The 18150-nt window shown below is 46.5% G+C and overlaps 1 protein-coding gene across 1 annotated transcript in view; it reads right to left on the reverse strand.

Annotated features, from left to right (window-relative positions):
• The window catches only part of LOC134360084 (centrosome-associated protein 350-like), a 124460-nt gene that overhangs the window by 63026 nt on the left and 43284 nt on the right, over window positions 1-18150 (reverse strand). The window contains exons 9-10 of the mRNA XM_063074165.1: window positions 16431-17146; window positions 15568-15697 (exon numbers count right to left, since the gene is read on the reverse strand). Of these exons, the coding sequence (XP_062930235.1) occupies window positions 15568-15697; window positions 16431-17146 (846 nt within the window). The remainder of the gene's footprint in view (window positions 1-15567; window positions 15698-16430; window positions 17147-18150) is intronic.

Here is an 18150-nt window from a genome sequence, read left to right on the forward strand (position 1 = left end):
ACACACTTTTAAGATACTTCAGGCAAAAAATAATTTTAAGTTGCAGAGACCTATGTCAGGGAACACTCGTTGTACACTTTCAGATGCTCCAGGCTTATTGATATACTGTACTTTGTAGCCATTGTCCTGGGAAATGCAACAACAATTGGCACACACCAAGATTCCATGAACAACAACATGCAAATAACAAGCACATTAACTTTTAGTGAGCCTCCATCCTGATGGCATGAACATTGACTCCTCAAACTTCTGCTAATGCCCCACCTCCCCCTCGTACCCCATCTGTTATTTATTTATATACACACTTTCTTTTTTTCTCTCTCTCCTTTTTCTCCCTCTGTCCCTCTCACTATACCCCTTGCCCATCCTCTGGGCTCCCCCCCACTTTTTCTTTCTCCCTGGGCCTCCTGTCCCATGATCCTCTCATATCCCTTTTGCCAATCAACTGTCCAGCTCTTGGCTCCATCCCTCCCCCTCCTGTCTTCTCCTATCATTTTGGATCACCCCTCCCCCTCTCAAATCTCTTACTAGCTCTTCTTTCAGTTAATCCTGACGAAGGGTCTCAGCCCGAAACGTCGACTGTACCTCTTCCTAGAGATGCTGCCTGGCCTGCTGCATTCACCAGCAACTTTTATGTGTGTTGTTCGAAATTCCAGCATCTGCAGATTTCCTCATGTTTGCGTTTAACTTTTAGTAACATTGGTTTGGGGGATTATTATCGGAATAACTCCCTTGATCTTTTAAACACACTTTCCATCTCCACGAGGGGATTCAGTTTAATGAATTGTCTGATTGACACAGCCTCCACCCTCTTTCCTGTGTAAGTTCTCACTGATCTGACTTGACACCAATGAAGGATTTCACTGTATGTTCTGATACTTCAAAGTACCGGTGATAGTAAAGCGAATCTTTAAGAATCTAATATTGAAGTCACTGAGAGATAGAGATACAGCACAGAAACAGGCTATTTGGCCCGCTGAGTCTGAAGGAGCCATGCGCCTGTTCTCTATCTGCCTTATATTCTGTGTTGTGTGTTTATTATGGTAACCAGTCATGTGGGTGGGGACACAGTAAAGCGTAGGGTTCAGTTACAAATTCATGCTTTGTTCTTGTCAGTATCATTTAATACTGGAGTTGACTTTTGCAGACCGCTGGAAATTTATCAATCGTGCTTAGCTTACATTTGGGTGTGCTTAAATTTTTGCTTCACTGATTGTACGTTTGTTAATTGCTAACAAAGGATTCAACTTTTTGGAAAAATCATTTCGTTGGAGCTGAGGGCGCATTGTGCAAGTCTAACAAATCTGTGGGGCCACTACAGAGTGCATGCTGACTATAAGTCACACATTTAAACCTACCCTACATTAAAAAAAAGATCTAGTGCTTTCCCGGCATATATGGCGAATAAACTCTTCTTGGGCTTCCAGTTAGGTACAGGTATCGATTATAACTGACGTTTCGAAGACAAACTTCATCTTCGTCAGGGCTGATGTTTGCGGCATTTCAGTCCAGTGGTATTTATACCCCATAGTTTGTCCCTCCTGATTGGTTAGTCCTCATCCAATCAAGTTTCAACTGTCCTACCTTGTTTACAATCAAATTCCAGTAATTACTTAGAGCAAGATTTTCGTCTTTGTTACAATTCTTTTTGGGACCACCTGGTAAAGGAAGCCATTGAAATAAAGCTAGAGGAAAAAAATTTCAACAAAGACCAAGGCCTCGCTCTAAATAAGAACTGGAATTCGATCCAAGGTGGGAGGGCAGTGGATATAGTGTATATGGATTTCAGTAAGGCATTTGGTAAGGTTCACCATGCAAAGCTCATTCGGAAAGTAAGGATCCAAGGAGACCTTGCCTTGTGGATCCAGAATTGGCTTGCCAACAGAAGGTAAAGGGTGGTTGTGGATGGTTCGTACTCTGCATGGAGGTCGGTGACCAGTGGTGTTGCACAGGGATCTGTTCTGGGACCCCCCCCACCCTTTGTGATTTTTATAAATGACCTGGATGAAGAAGTAGAAGGGTGGGTTAGTAAGTTTGCTGATGACACAAAGGTTGGGGGTGTTGTGGATAGTCTGGAGGGTTGTCAGAGGTTACAGCAGGACATCGATAGGATGCAGAACTGGGCTGAGAAGTGGCAGATGGACTTCAACCCAGATAAGTGTGAAGTGGTTCATTTTGGTAGGTCAAATTTAACGACAGAATATAATATTAATGTTAAGACTCTTGGCAGTGTGGAGGATCTGAGAGACCTTGGGGTCCGTGTCCATAGGACACTCAAAGCTGCTGCGCAGGTTGACAGTGTTGTTAAGAAGACGTATGGTGTGTTGGCATTCATCAACTGTGGGATTGAGTTCAAGAGCCGTGAGCTAATGCTACAGCCATAAAGACCTTGGTCAGACCCCACCTGGAGTACTGTGTTCCGTTCTGGTCACCTCACTGCAGAAAGGATGTGGATACTATAGAGAGAGTGCAGAGGAGATTTACAAGGACGTTGCCTGGATTGGAGAGCACGTCTTGTGAGAATAGGATGAGTGAACTTGGCCTTTTTTCCTTGGAGTGACGGAGGATGAGAGGTGACCTGACAGAGGGTGTATAAGATGATGAGAGGCGTTGATTGTGTAGATAGCCAGAGGCTTTTCCCCAGGGCTGAAATGACTAACATGAGTGGGCATAGTTTTAAGGTGGTTGGAAATAGGTACCGAGGGGATGGCAGGGGTAAGTTTTTCACAGAGAGTTTGGTGGGTGCATAGAATGCACTGTCGGTGGTGGGGTGGGAGCAGATACAATAGGATCTTTTAAGAGACTCTTAGATAGGCATATGGAGCTTAGAAAAATAGAGGGCTATGCGCTAGGGAAATTCTAGGCAGTTTCTAGAGTTGGTTACATTGTCAGCACAACATTGTAGTCTGAAGGGCCTGTAATGTGATTGTAGAATTCTATGTTCTAGGTCCTATAAAACCTGATTGGATGAGGACTAACCAATCAGGAGGGATGGACTACAGGGGGGTGGGATATAAATACCACTGGACTAGACATGGCCAGGCGTCATCCCTGATGAAGGTGGCAGAGTTTGTCATCGAAACGTTGGTTATAATCAATACCTGTACCTATCTGGAAGCCCAAGAAGAGTTGATTCGTTACCCTACATTAATTTCATTGTTAATTGTCCCCACATTATCACCTTCTCTACACACTAGGTGCAATTTATGCATGTCTTTGGGATGTGGGAGGAAACCAGAGCACTAAGAGAAAGCCCACGTGGTCACTGGAAGAACGGGCAAACTCCACACAGACAGCGCCTGAGGTCAGGATTAAACCCAGGTCTCTGGCGCAGTTAGCCACCATGGTGCACTCGCTGGAGTATCACCCTCGAATGCGGCGCTCAGGTCTTTAGAAGGCTCCCCCACACTCACAGCCCGAGACCCCATGGGCAAGAGCCACAAATCTTGAAGGGCATTAATGATGAATTTTCCCAGACAGGGAGTGGCCCTCACAAACCTTGCACTGACCTTCTGGGAGAGCAGCATTTCTTGCCTGCATTAGCTCACACCAGAGGAATATAATTGCATGGAAACACAGCTGTCAACATGTTTTATGCTACAATCGGCTTATATAAATCTCATTGCACTTCTGCAGTAATAAGCTGTTCCTTTCCTGGCAGGGAACAACACAAAAACAGCCAGAAGAGCTTAACAGATTGTGCGTTGTCCCAAATACATAGAAATAGCAACACCATTATAACAGGGGAAGCCAGGAGCTTCAACCGAACATACAGTACAAGCGAATAATTCTGAACATATTTACCCACTCAGTCCCCATCTTACTTCCACCTCGCTCTCTTCATCTGCCTGTCCCATGCCCTTGTGAACTTTAACACAAGAGAAAAAGATTCCACCAGCCATACAGCTTAATCTGAAAGTTTTGCTACAACTCTCTTTCAGAAACTCTTGCAGTCTATTTTTTTTAACTTTGGCCCCAAGTTTTGGATTTCTTAACTGATGCCATTGCAGAACAACTCTTATTTATATCTAATCTCCCCCAAACTTTAATTCAGATTTATTGATCACATGTACACCAAAACATAGAGTGAAATGTGTCGTTTGCATTAACAACCAACACACCCATGGATATCCAAATGTCGCTACACTTTCTGATGTCAACATAGCATACCCACCAAACTCAGTGGAATAACACCGGACACAACAAAACAGAACATACCTAGCAAAGACAGCGAAACAAGCCCCTTTCCTCCCCCTCTCCCACTCACCCACCCACACAGGCCTCCAACCCAGGACAGGTAGTCTTTGGCGTCCAGCCTCCAGGGGACTCGTGGATTTGCAGCCATTGGGCCCTGAATTCCCCAGTGGGCTTGCAGAGATTCGCAAATTTTGGATGACTTTGGCTTTCATTTTTAACATTTGCTTCACACCATTGGTTTTTAATGAAAGGTATTGAAGAACTCAATTTATACATACTTCCACAAAGAGGAGAGCAGTTTGGAAGTTTGATTCTGTGGAGTCTCTTAAAACTTTGTTTTATTTCTAAAAGAAATAGATTTTAAACGTTTCTTCTTTAAGAAAAGAGTATGTAGCATGGTATTGTTCCGAGATCCTGAGAGCTGGGCAGAGGGTTTTGTGCTCAACATCCCACTATAGAGTGTTGTAGTGACAAAGAGCTCTCCCTCTCATACACTGTAGTCTACTCACCAGGGCATGGTGCTCTTGCCGCTGAGGCAGGACCATAAGACCACAAGATATAGGAGCAGGATTAGGCCATTTGGCCCATCGAGTCTGCTCTGCCATTTCATCATGGCTGATCCATTTTCCCCTCTCAGTCCAATTTCCTGACTTCTCCCTGTATCCCTTCATGCCCTGACTAGTCAAAAATCTACCAACCTCTGCCTTAAATATGCCTCCATAACTGCCAGTAGCAATGAATTCTACAGATTCACCACCCTCTGACTAAAGAAATTCCTCCTCATCTCCGTTCTAAAAGGACGCCCCTCTATTTTGAGGCTGTGTCCTCTGGTCTTAGACTCCGCCACCATAGGAAACATCCTCTCCACCTCCACTCTATCAAGGCCTTTCAGCATTCAACAGGTTTCAATGAGGTCACCCCTTATTCTTCTGAATTCCAGTGAGCAGAGGCGCAGACGTTTCTCATATGACAAGCTGTTCGATCCTGGAATCATTTTCGTGAACCTCCTTTGAACCCTCTCCAAAGTCAGCACATCTTTTCTTAGATAAGGGGCACAAAACTGCTCACAATACTCCAAGTGAGGCCTTTCACAAACATCGCTGTAAATGATAACATGGTCAATGCCATTTTGCTGTGTGCAAATTGCCATCTGCTGTATTCCCTACATTACAAGCAGCACTGTCGCAATGTGCCAGGAACTTAAATCAGGTTCATCCACACCTTCCATTGGCAAGGTCAAGGCAGCAGAGGATGGGGAACAGAGTTCTCTTGCCGTTTGTGCTCACCACAGGGTTAAGATCTTGGAATCACTGTGGGATTACCTTCACCACATGGACTCTGATAACTGAAGGACCAGCCCGGTGAGGAAACAGTCATAGTCATAGTCATAGTCATACTTTATTGATCCCGGGGGAAAATGGTTTTTGTTACAGTTGCACCATAAATAATAAATAGTAATAGAACCATAAATAGTTAAATAGTAATATGTAAATTATGCCAGTAAATTATGAAATAAATCCAGGACCAGCGTATCAGCTCAGGGTGTCTGACCCTCCAAGGGTCGAGTTGTAAAGTTTGATAGCCACAGGCAGGAATGACTTCCTATGACGCTTAGTGTTGCATCTCGGTGGAATGAGTCTCTGGCTGAATGTACTCCTGTGCCCAACCAGTACATTATGTAGTGGATGGGAGACATTGTCCAAGATGGCATGCAACTTGGACAGCATCCTCTTTTCAGACACCACCGTCAGAGAGTCCAGTTCCATCCCCACAACATCACTGGCCTTACGAATGAGTTTGTTGATTCTGTTGGTGTCTGCTACCCTCAGCCTGCTGCCCCAGCACACAACAGCAAACATGATAGCACTGGCCACCACAGTCTCGTAGAACATCTTCAGCATCGTCCAGCAGGAGACGGCTCTGACCCTTCTTGTAGACAGCCTCAGTGTTCTTAGACCAGTCCAGTTTATTGTCAATTCATATCCCCAGGTATTTGTAATCCTCCACCATGTCCACACTGACCCCCTGGATGGAAAAAGGGGTCACCGGTACCTTAGCCCTCCTCAGGTCTACCACCAGCTCCTTAGTCTTTTTCACATTAAGCTGCAGATAATTCTGCTCACACCATGTGACAAAGTTTCCTACCATAGCCCTGTACTCAACCTCATCTCCCTTGCTGATCAATGAGCAACGAATTCTAGTCACCTCATTTGGGCTGGAATGTGGTTTGGAGACACATTGAGATAATGCACAGTGCTGGTTCGATACAGTCGGGTTTTAGCTTTTCTTTGATGTTGGAGATCTGTCAATAAAACTGGTTCACTTATAACTGGGCCAAGGGGCATGAATACCAACAGCCATTTAACAAACCTGAGTGACACTGGTCCAACCACGGTATAACATCAGTACGTTTGATTTACTGAAACAGGGCACGGTAACACAGCCGGTGAAGCTGCTGCCTCACAGCATCAGAGACCCCGGTGGTATCTCGCTCTGTGATTGTGTGGCCTTTCTCGGGACTCTCATCCCAAATTGCTATGGTTGGCTGGCTGCTAATTGATCACTGTCTACCGTCCAGAGGGTGTGTGGGAGATGAGACTGTGGGAAAATAAAGAGGGTTTTATGGATGGAGTGTGGGCTGTTTCCACGCTGTGTGACACTGAGAAACCAGATCTCCTTTCACAAACTCCCTCGCTGCACGGATCAATGTGTGGTGGGATCAGAGAGGACTGGAGTCAGCGGGGAGGGATGGATTCAGGAGTGGGGGGTGTGGAAGGTGATGGGGGCGAGTCAAGTGGGAGTGACGTAGTCAGGAGATGCAGTGGAGTGAGGCCGCAGAATGGAGTGGAGAGTAGCACAAGTCCTTGTCAGTGTTTGCTGAAACACTTAGCAAATCAGAAGCTAAGGGTTTGGTGGGGCTGAGAATTAGGGGATTATGGGCATAGGCGGAAACACCTTTACAGAATAAACAAAAATGTTGGGTTGGTCGGAGAAAAAGGCGTAAAGCAAGAAGGGAAAGAATTATATTGACTCAACTTAGAATTGGGCATACTACGCTTCAATTATTCCTTATATCTTGTTGAAAACGTCAGTCTGGGGTGTGTAGGTTTTGTCATCATTCAACACATTATTTTACAATATGAAGCATACAAGGTTGAAAGAAAGCAAATGCAGGCTGCACTACTAGCTTTGGGAGTGGATCATTTTCATCTTAAAACTTTACTAAGTTATGCAACACACATCAAGGTTGCTGGTGAACGCAGCAGGCCAGGCAGCATCTCTAGGAAGAGGTACAGTTGACGTTTCAGGCCGAGACCCTTCGTCAGGACTAACTGAAAGAAGAGCTAGTAAGAGATTTGAAAGTGGGAGGGGGAGGGGGAGATCCAAAATGATAGGAGAAGACAGGAGGGGGAGGGATGGAGCCAAGAGCTGGACAGGTGATTGGCAAAAGGGGATATGAGAGGATCATGGGACAGGAGGCCCAGGGAGAAGGAAAAGGGGAAGGGGGGGGAAAGCCCAGAGGATGAGCAAGGGGTACAGTGAGAGGGACAGAGGGAGAACAAAGAGAGTGAGAGAAAGAATGTGTGTATATAAATAAATAACGGATGGGGTACGAGGGGGAGGTGGGGCATTAGCGGAAGTTTGAGAAGTCGCTGTTCATGCCATCAGGTTGGAGGCTACCCAAACGGAATATAAGGTGTTGTTCCGCCAACCTGAGTGTGGCTTCATCTTTTCAGTAGAGGAGGCCGTGGATAGACATATCAAAATGGGAATGGGACGTGGAATTAAAATGTGTGGCCACTGGGAGATCCTGCTTTCTCTGGCAGACAGAGCATAGGTGTTCAGCGAAATGATCTCCCAGTCTGCGTCGGGTCTCGCCAATATATAGGAGGCCACATTTGGAGCACCGGACACAGTATGTAGTCTCCAACCTGATGGCATGAACATTGACTTCTCAAACTTCCGCTAATGCCCCACCTCCCCCTCGTACCCCATCCGTTACTTATTTATATACACACATTCTTTTTCTCTCTCTCCTTTTTCTCCCTCTGTCTCTCTCACTATACCCCTTGCCCATCCTCTGGGTTTTTCCCCCCCTCCCCCTTTTCCTTCTCCCTGAGCCTCCTGTCCCATGACCCTCTCATATCCCTTTTGCCAATCACCTGTCCAGCTCTTGGCTCCATCCTTCCCCCTCCTGTCTTCTCCCATCATTTTGGATCTTCCCCTCTCCCTCCCACTTTCAAATCTCTTACTACCTCTTCTTTCAGTTAGTCCTGACGAAGGGTCTCGGCCCGAAACATCGACTGCGCCTCTTCCTAGAGATGCTGCCTGGCCTGCTGCGTTCACCAGCCACTTTGTTGTGTTTTGCTTGAATTTCCAGCATCTGCAGATTTCCTCGTGACTAAGTTATGGAAGTGACTTCAATTTAATCCACAATATTGTCTTTCATTACTTACAATCTATAGGGCTTTTGGGGATAATTGAGTATTCATTGGTAAAGAACTAGTCAGGGTTTTATTTCCCAACTCTCCACACCACACTCCAGTCCAGGTGGTGACACTAATACACCTTTAAGTTGGACTGCCAACCGCCATTAAAAGTCAGAAGAAGTGTTTGTTGAAGAAAGGGGAAAGAAACATTCAGGAGTGTGGGATTGCAGGATTGCAGGAACAGCCACAAATGGGTATTTCCTTCAGGAAATGGGCAGTGCCCAGCTGTGTCCTAAGATTCCACAAAGAGCCAACAAGAGGATGAAGCCTGTTCCTGTTATCCTGAAAACCTCTCCGTTTCAGGGGACGAGTGAGTACGTGCAGATACAGCTGTACGCAGGTCTGAATGGAGCGTACCAGTTCAACAAGCACCCACAACAAACACTTTGCTTCATGATAAGCCCTCAGGGACAACTCACACTCAGCTCTGCCAAGATGACATGGCAGCCAGGAACACTTCAAGCAGCAAACGGCTTGGATGAGCAATGTGGTGTCATGAGTTGTGACTCCACCCACTGTCATCTCTGGATCAGAAACCAAGTGAATCCTGTGCAAGGCTGAGGAAACCGTGCAGCTTCCATCAATGGTCACTGGCGGCGAGGAAAGATGATAATCTTTTCATTTAAAGTCACTTTTCAGGCAGACAACATTGAGATCATTCCTGAACTGACCAACATTCCCCCACTTCCTCGTCGTCCCTTCCGCTCCAGTGCCTGCCACTGTCTCCTCTCCTCCTCCTCAGAGCCAGCCTGCTCCAAGCCCAAGCAGCAACACTCAATTTGGTAAGAGTGCCGGGGCAGATTGTTTCTGAAGCAAAGCCGACAGCGTAAGTGATCTTGATCCCTGAAGGGGGGAAGCTGGCGAGTTAAAATCTGGGGCAAGTGTTTCTACTGTCTAATCCAACTGCAGTTGTAAGCGATCAAACAATCTCCTTAAAACTGATCTCCTGCGGTATTAAGCATCACAATATCTATTGTTTGGGGAATATGCATTAAAAATATTAATAGATAGAAAATAAAATCTGCACGAATTTATTGGTGCCTGAGAAAAGCAGCTCCAAGTATTCAGCAGATTAGTAAAAGAACCTTTCACTTCAGTGCCTCTCTTACTGAAATTAATTTGATGACATAAGCCCTGGAGACACAAACCATCACCAGTCCGGGGAAGTAGTATCTGATGTTAAGATTATTAAGCTCTTTCCTCAACCCTCACTGATCTGCCATTAAGTGGTCTTTTGGTTCAAAGAAAGATTATGTTGTTTTGCATCAATTTTAAAAAGCAATATACTGACAACATGCGTTCACTTCAGACAGTGGAACTGTCTTTGTTTGAAAGCTCCAGCCGTTTCCTGATTCTGGACCACTCCCTTCAACCACACTTACTCAAATTTTATTTTTCTGATTTAGAGATTCAGCACATTAACAGGCTCGTGTGGCCTAATGATCCTGCGCCGTCACCACATGACAAGTTAACCTACTAACCCCTGTGTCTTTGGAATGTGGGAAGAAACCAGAGCACCTGGAAGATACCCACGCGGTCGTGGGGAGGATGTACGAACTCCTTACGGGCAGCAGCGGGACTTGAACCGGAGTCACCGGCACTGTAACAGTGTACCGCTAGCCACGACACTACAGTGCCACCCCCAATTACAGAGGAGGAGCAGCCCAGGGACTGGCCTTTCAGCCCCTCTGACACATGTCAGCCCTTCAAATGGAGCACACATCAGGAGGCCATTGGCAGAAGCAGAGGCTGATACTGATTACAGGAGGCCACTCGGCCCATTGTGGGGCTATCCATATTGACACCATTGGAAGGGTGGGAATGTAGACACTCAGCACAGCCATTAGGTGATGCTCTCATCGTCTCTAGTGGACTGAAAATGAGCGTGCAATTTGACACCTCAGCAAAGACAGTCAGATCAAAGGACTAAGTCACAATTGGGGCAGGCTTCCAGACGGCAGGTAAATTGGCACGCAACAGAGCATAGGTAAAGAGGGAAGACAGGTAAAATTCCTGAGGCTGGAGGAAAAGTGGAGAGTTGGAGTGATGACAGGGCACAGGGAAGGGTAACAGCACAGACCTGCATCTTACGGGCTTTGAAACCCAAGAGAAATGAGAATGCTCCACCAGAGGCGAGTACTGGCCATGCACTAATTGAGATGCTTCTGCCCAGACAGTCTAAGTGACGACAGGTGATGCAGAAAGTCAGGGAAAACCACTCTGCCACCACAGCTGCCATTAAACTTCTCCTGATTTTCGCAACATCTCAGTTTATGTGAAGCAGGCGATAGTACAGTTCAACATTAGCAATAATATAATTCAACTTGTTACACAAGCCACTTTCATAAAACACAAACTACCACCTATTAAGGACAAAATTACACCTCAAGTCACAATTGCTGTTGTGTCCAGTCCGATAATCTCCAGCGAGAGAAAGGCTTTTCATTAAATAGATGCTAATGCACTTCTCTACTCTAGCCTGAATCTTAAGCTTCTGATTAATCCTTCAGGGAATCTGCTCTGGTTCAAGTTATAATACTTTTGCCAAGTAAAGGACTACAGCAAACAGATGAGCTGATATTCAGGGCTAATGAACGAGAGGTAAATGATCGAGCGTTTCAATATTAAGTAGACACACTCAGTTGTCACTTCTTTAGGCACACCTGTACACCTGCTAGTTAATGCAGATATCTAATCAACCAATCAGGTGGCATTAACTCAATGCATAAAAGCATGCCGACATGGTCAAGAGGTTCAGTTGTTGATCAGACCAAATATCAGAATGGGGAAGAAGTGTGATCTAATTGACATTGACCATGGAATGATTGCTTGTGCCAGACAGGGTGGTTTTGAGTATCTCAGAAACTGATGGCCTCCGGGGATTTTCACACACAAGTCTCTAGCGGTCGCAGAGAATGGAGCCAAAAACAGACAAACATCCAAAGCGCGGAGAAAACATCTTTTTAATGAGAGAGGCCAGAGGAGAACGGCAGGACTGGTTCAAGCTGACAGAAAGTTACAGCGGTGGTGCGGAGTCCGAGCATATCTGACTGCACAGCATGTTGAACCTTGAAGTGGATGGGCTACCACAGCAGAGGAGCAGACTGAGTTCCACTCCTCTACCTGAGCAACTGGCCACTGAGTGTGTGATTACCAATTGACAGCTGTGTTTTGTTCTGAGGGCTTATGGCACAAGTTTTGACAAAAGGCTATTGCCTATAATGTGCATCAGTTGTCCTTTGAGTGCTCCGCCTGAGGGGTAAATCCTGCAGAATGGCTCTGTGGTTCCTCTGTGCCTAATTCGAACCTTGATTTGACAGCTCCTCCAGACAATGGCACGTCTGACAGTGCTGCACTCCCCAAGCACTGGAGCTGTTCAACACCCAGGGGTGTGCGTCTGAGGTCTGTGGGCTGGGATTGAACCCACAACCTTCTGATTGCGAAGCTGAGCATCACCCATGGAGCCAGGACAGCAGGAGCTGCTAGCGAGGGCACAACACGTTGAAGGGAGTGGGTGATGGAGAGGCGGAGAGTCCAGGAATCCAATGTCTGGGCATTTTCCCCAACCACCCCCCCCCACCACCACCACCACATTTGTATCTCAGACCAGACCACATCCTTGGGGCAAACCACCCCTCCATATGGGAGCTGTGGATGCTCCAGGAGATGGTGCAGATAGTCCACACAATGGCCATTCAATGAAAAGACCAGAGTTCATCGATTGTTACACCTCTGTCCCTCAGGGAAGGAACTGAACTGTAACCAATATTTATACAGAGGAGAGGAGAACCCGAAGAGAAAGTGATCAGTGGACATCAGGATATCAACTAAAACTCAACTGCTAGAGTTGTCTCCAGTTAATCAATTGCCAATAACTGAGAGAAATGAGTAAACTGTGCTACACAAGGAAGGTAATCTCTGACACAGAGAGTGAAGCTCTTTTGTATTAAGATTTCTGTCTATCACTGAAGCTGCATTGAACACAAAGAGCTCATCAACCCTCAGTTTTGCTTAAAGTCTCATCTGATGTCCCTCCCCATAAAAGCAGTCAAAAAGCATACATGAAACCCCTCCCAGCCCAATCCAACAACCCTCCGTGCCTTTGCACCTCGCAGACCATGCAAACACAAAACACTGGAGGAACTCAGCAGGTCAGGCAGATCCATCGATGGCAATAGACATTCGGTGTTAGGGGGCGAATCCCTCTCGTCTGGACTGAGTGGAGGGTCCAGAACCCTCTCACTCTCGCTGTCTGCAAAGTTCCTTTCGTCAGTGGCATCTGAGACATGCTATCGCTCAGTCGACCGTACCGAAGTAAATCATTTGGCCATTGCCTCGTTGCCTCTTGTGGGAACACGCCATGCAGGACGTCTAGTAGAGCAGCAATCACACTTCAGAAGTAATTTATGAGAACAAAAGCTAAAATGTCTCAACCTGAAACGTTGGCTGTCTCTTTCCTGCCGCAAATGCTGCCCGGGTCACTGATTTCCGCGATGGTCAGCATGGTAGCACAGTGGCTATATAAGGCTTACAAGCGCCAGCGACCCAGCTTCAGTTCTGCTGCGACCTGAAGGAGTTTGTACGTTCTCCCTGTGACCGTGAAAGTGTTTCCTTCCACATTCCAAAGACATACAGGTTAGAGTTGGCAAGTTGTGGGCATGCCATTTTGGCAGTGGATGCATGGTGACTATTGCGGGCTGCCCCAGCACATCCTCCAACTATGTTGGTTGTTGGCACAAACAATGCACTTCACTGTACGTTTCGATGTACACGTGACAAATAAAGCTAATATCTCTTTTTCCTGCATGTTGGCCCAGCATCTTCGGTCGATTGTGTCTCCAAGATTCAGCCACTTTAGTTCCTGTGTCAACTTCCTCACCCTTCCCCAGATCACATCCTGTGAGATTCTTCACTCCAGGTTAATTTTAACTCCAAATAACGAAAGAAACTATTCAGGCAAATGACCAAATGTTGTAGCATTTGAGGAGAATCTGAGAGGAAGAGAGAGGGGCAAAGAAATTAAGGAATTCCCCTGTATGGAATTTTGTACCTCAACATGATGTAGTCAAAGACACTGCAGGGAAAGGTCTGGTCTGTGTGATGTGTAGCCAGAGTGGTTGCTAAGACAGCACATAGGGATATGGAGGAAAGGTCACAGAGTCATTTGTAAACACTCACAGAATTACAAAACCAAGAGAATAGAGGATTGGAAGCCAGCTTTGAGAGCAAAGGCAGGGATAGCTCCATAAACCGCATAATGTAAACCAAAACAACTTGTGGTGTTCCTGAAGTGAAATGAGCAGTGGGAATTGTACAATGGAACAGGTCCTGGACGTTTGGGCGAAAAAGGGAAAAATATAGTGCTGGTCTGCCACCCTGTGGGCAACATGCATATTGCAAACATTCAATAAACGGCCTCAAGGATGAATTCACTATTACTTCCCACCCTTCACATCTACAAGGGATTCCAAATTGTTTTACAACCAATAAAATATCATTGAAGTGTAGCAGTTGTTGCTTATAATTAAGAGAAACATACCCATCAGTTTGCACACAGACATCCACGGTGACCTGACGTACCAATACCAAACCCAATTCCCACATCAAGTCCCGAAATCACTGGAGTATCAGAATTTCCAAGTTCATCAAACTTCTAAAGGAAATACTTTTCCAATCCTGACAAGTAACAGACATGTTCGCTCCTCCTGATAAAATGTTCATTTTTTCCTTAATCCATTGGTAAATCTGAATACTTTACACTGAATTCCCCCCCAAATTACAGACTCACAGAATCATTCAGCATGGAAACAGGCCTACACTGAACTCCTGATGTATCAGCTACATCAATCTCTTGTTTTGTTTCCTCTGGTATCACCACATTCACTGTGTCCTCTCCCCAACCGTCCCCCAACCCGTTAACAGTACTCCTGCCACCCACTCTCACTCATGTTGAAGTCTTCACCTTCTTAGATAGACTCTTGCGTGAAGGATGCCTATTTTGACTGGGGTTTTGGGCTGGCCGGTGAGACCGATGTGGGGCATACACATTTTACCACAGGTAGGACGGAAGTTGCTTGATACATCAATGACCAAGGTTGGCCACTGTGGCCATTGTAGGTTCCCTCACAAGTGCCACCTGAGACAGGTATCACTCAGGCAACAGTACTGAAATCATTGCCATATTGCTTTGTGCTGTGTACAAACTCGCTGCAGTGTTTACTACGACAATGAACACATTTCAGATACAATTTATATAGTACGTAGTTCCTGCCACGCCGTGTTTGGCGTATTGGGCGGCAACTTTGCCGCTTGTCTGTTTTATAAGGCCGAGTTGCGAGCTCGATGCTCAGCCCAGCACGGGCGAACCTCGTGCAAGGAGCCTGCCAGATTCGAACCCAGGACCTCTCGCCCTGAAGTCTGGTGCAGGTGCTGTGACACCACCAGCACTGACTTAGATACAGTTTATTGGCTGTAAAATATGTTGGAATCAAAAGCTAAAAACTTCAGGTGTCTGATATCTGAAGTAAAAACAGAAAATGCTGGAAATACTCAACAGGTAAGGCAGCATCCGCGGAGAGATAAACAGAGGTGATGTTTCAGGTCAACGACCTTGCATCAGAATGCCCTATAGCAAGTGCTACATCATGTTAAGACGTGGTCTTCAGCTGCAATGCACAATAGCCTAGAGTTATTTCAATTATAACTTGCTACCAGAACAATTTACATTGATGCTCTGTCTTATGCATAGTAGAAACACTTGTAAAATGCATCTCTAGAACGTTATTAATGCCGAACCACACCAGGACATATTGCTAAAGCACTGGGTGTAGAAGCTGATCGCTACAGCAAGCATCTTCAACGATTGTCTGTCATGCATTACCCTTTGCCCAGGGACCCACTTGCAAGTTGGGGTGTGTCAAAGGCGGTCTCATCCGTACTGGTTTTCCTTTCCGGCTGATGCTTTCCTTTGCTGAGTGTCCCCAGATCATCATCACTCTGGTCCTCCAACCCTAAGAAAAAGTAAATGCACCAATTCAGGCATGGAAAGGTTGGGATCAGTAAATTTAACAAATGATTGCAGAGACTCTTCTTGGGCTTGGGCCATGCTTCGAGCAACCACGAACTCGATTGTCATAAAGAGCAAGAAATGCCCTTCAGAGAGCGGATTCCGATTCGTTTATTTATCACAGGTACTTCGAAACATTGACACGCTGAAATGCACCATTTGTGTTAACAATACAACCTCAGGGTGTGCAGGGGGCGGCCCTCAGGAGTCACCACACATCTTGGCGCCAATTTAACATCCCTGCAATAACGGCAGAACAGCAGCAACAAAACAACAGGATAGCAAGACCCCTCCCTCCCTCCCACTCACAACCATACGTAGACAGTCTTCCAGTCCCTTGGTGGGCCTCATCTGGGTGGGTCTCCAATGCAGATACTGGGCCTTTGGCCTCCCCAGTGGATTCACAGATGGGGCTACTTCTCTGCCAGTCCACCTCACATTCCCATTTGGGTTAGACTTGCACACGACCCCTATCTTCAAGGTCTATCCCCTCCAAAATAACCAACAAGTCAGCATGATGTGTGTACAAATGCCAAAGGCTGCTGCACCCTCAGCAGCTTGGGGGGAAATGGATTAGAGGACAGAGAACTTTAAAACAGAGGCACGAAACACAGCAATGGAACTGTGCAAGGAAAATGAGGAAAGCAGCCGGGGCCCAAGTACATAACTTGTCCTACCTTTGTCTTCATCCAGCAATCCGTTGCTTGACTCCCTGGGGCTACAGATGACTTCGCGGTCTGACCAGGTTTCAGAGTCGCTCCACAGGAAGTCATCACTCTGAGACGAGGGACTACGCAGCAGTTCATCCACGAGTTCCTTCACTTCCAGGTCAGTTTGATTCTCAGCACGCTTGTCCTTTGGCCTATCAGCTTCTACTCGACCTAGCTCCTTGAGCAGAGAGTTGGGCAGGAGACTGAAATCAGTTGGCAGGCTTGGCGATGTCACCAGGGAACCACCTGGCACACCTTGCCACTCCGGTCTGTTGCCATGAGCCAACATGGCTGCAGTATCAGGTCGGACAGGACCATCCAAACCGCCCCGTTCCCATTCCTGGGAGCTGTCTCGGCCTCCAGGACCCGGCACAATCCCTGTCTCCATTCCTAGTCTCCTTGCCTCATTCTCAATACGGCTGCTGAGGGCTGTAGCCATGGAGCGAAGGGCCTCGAGGCGCTGCTGCCTGTCCCTGTACTGAGAACCCTTGCAGGGAGCAGGGCTGCAGTTCGGCTGCTGCTCGTGGGCTGCGAGGGATCGGCTGGTGATCGGTGAAGAAGAAGATAGCTTTGGTGAGTAAGCAAGCGGATCCAAATCTTGAACTCCCAGCGGGTTACACTGGCCAGGCAGTGAGTTACACGATGACCCCATGAGGTTTTTCAGCTCCTGTCGATATGACCCACTTGGGAACAAAACACGTTTTGATATCAGGCAGGAAACAGCACAGCTTAGTCAGACAACAATCATCGTGCCTAGAATTATACTGTAAAACTGTTGCTGCATTACATTACCATTACAAAAGTCAAACAAATTGCAGATGTTGGAAACTGTAAAGGAGAATGCTGGAAACACTCAACAGGTCGGGCAGCGTCAGTGAAAAGGAGTTAACGTTTCATGTCGAGAAATCTTTGTCAGAATTGAGAAAGAGAAAAAATAATTATGTTGTAGTTCTGATGCAGTGTCTTCAGCTGGAAACGTTAACTCCATTTCTTTCCACAGATACTGCCTGATCTGCAGAGTGTTTCCAACATTTTGCCTTGTAATCCCATTCCCCGTTTTGGCTAGGGTTCTTGGGACAGGCTCACGCCCAAAGGTTTAGGGACCCCAAATGTCATTGTACTCTTTTGGGAGTTTGTTCCCTCTGTGTGGATAAAGGTGCTGGCCATTATCACAAGGAGCAACACGTCCAAATTGCTGGAGGAACTCAGGAAGTCAGGCAGCCTCTACGGAGAGGAATAAACCGTCAGTGTTTCAGGCTGAGACCCATTCTTATCAAATGGTCTCTGTCTGAAACATCTACTGTTTACTCCTCTCCATAGATGCTGCCTGACCTGTTGAGTTCCTCCAGCATTTTGTATGAGTCACACTGGGTTTCCAGCATCTGCAGAATCTCTTGTGTTACTGTCGCAGAGAGCAAGGATCAGGAGGATCTCCGTTGGCATTCCCTGGAGAAAATCAGATGGATCGGAGACTCATCACCTTGACTGGAGAAGGGGAATACAATACTGCGAATGCAGCCAGGGTCCTGGTGCCATGGATCTGCACTCAGGGAGTCCCGCTGGCTCACTGGAACGGCAGTGACCAATCAACCCCTCCAGTCTGTTCCATCATTCAGTCAGGGAATTGTCCAACTCCACCCTCTTTCCTTGTCAGCTTCCCTTCAAGTCAAACAAAAGCACTCTCATT

Source organism: Mobula hypostoma, chromosome 21 (assembly GCF_963921235.1).
Source record: "Mobula hypostoma chromosome 21, sMobHyp1.1, whole genome shotgun sequence".
Lineage (NCBI taxonomy): Eukaryota > Metazoa > Chordata > Chondrichthyes > Myliobatiformes > Myliobatidae > Mobula > Mobula hypostoma.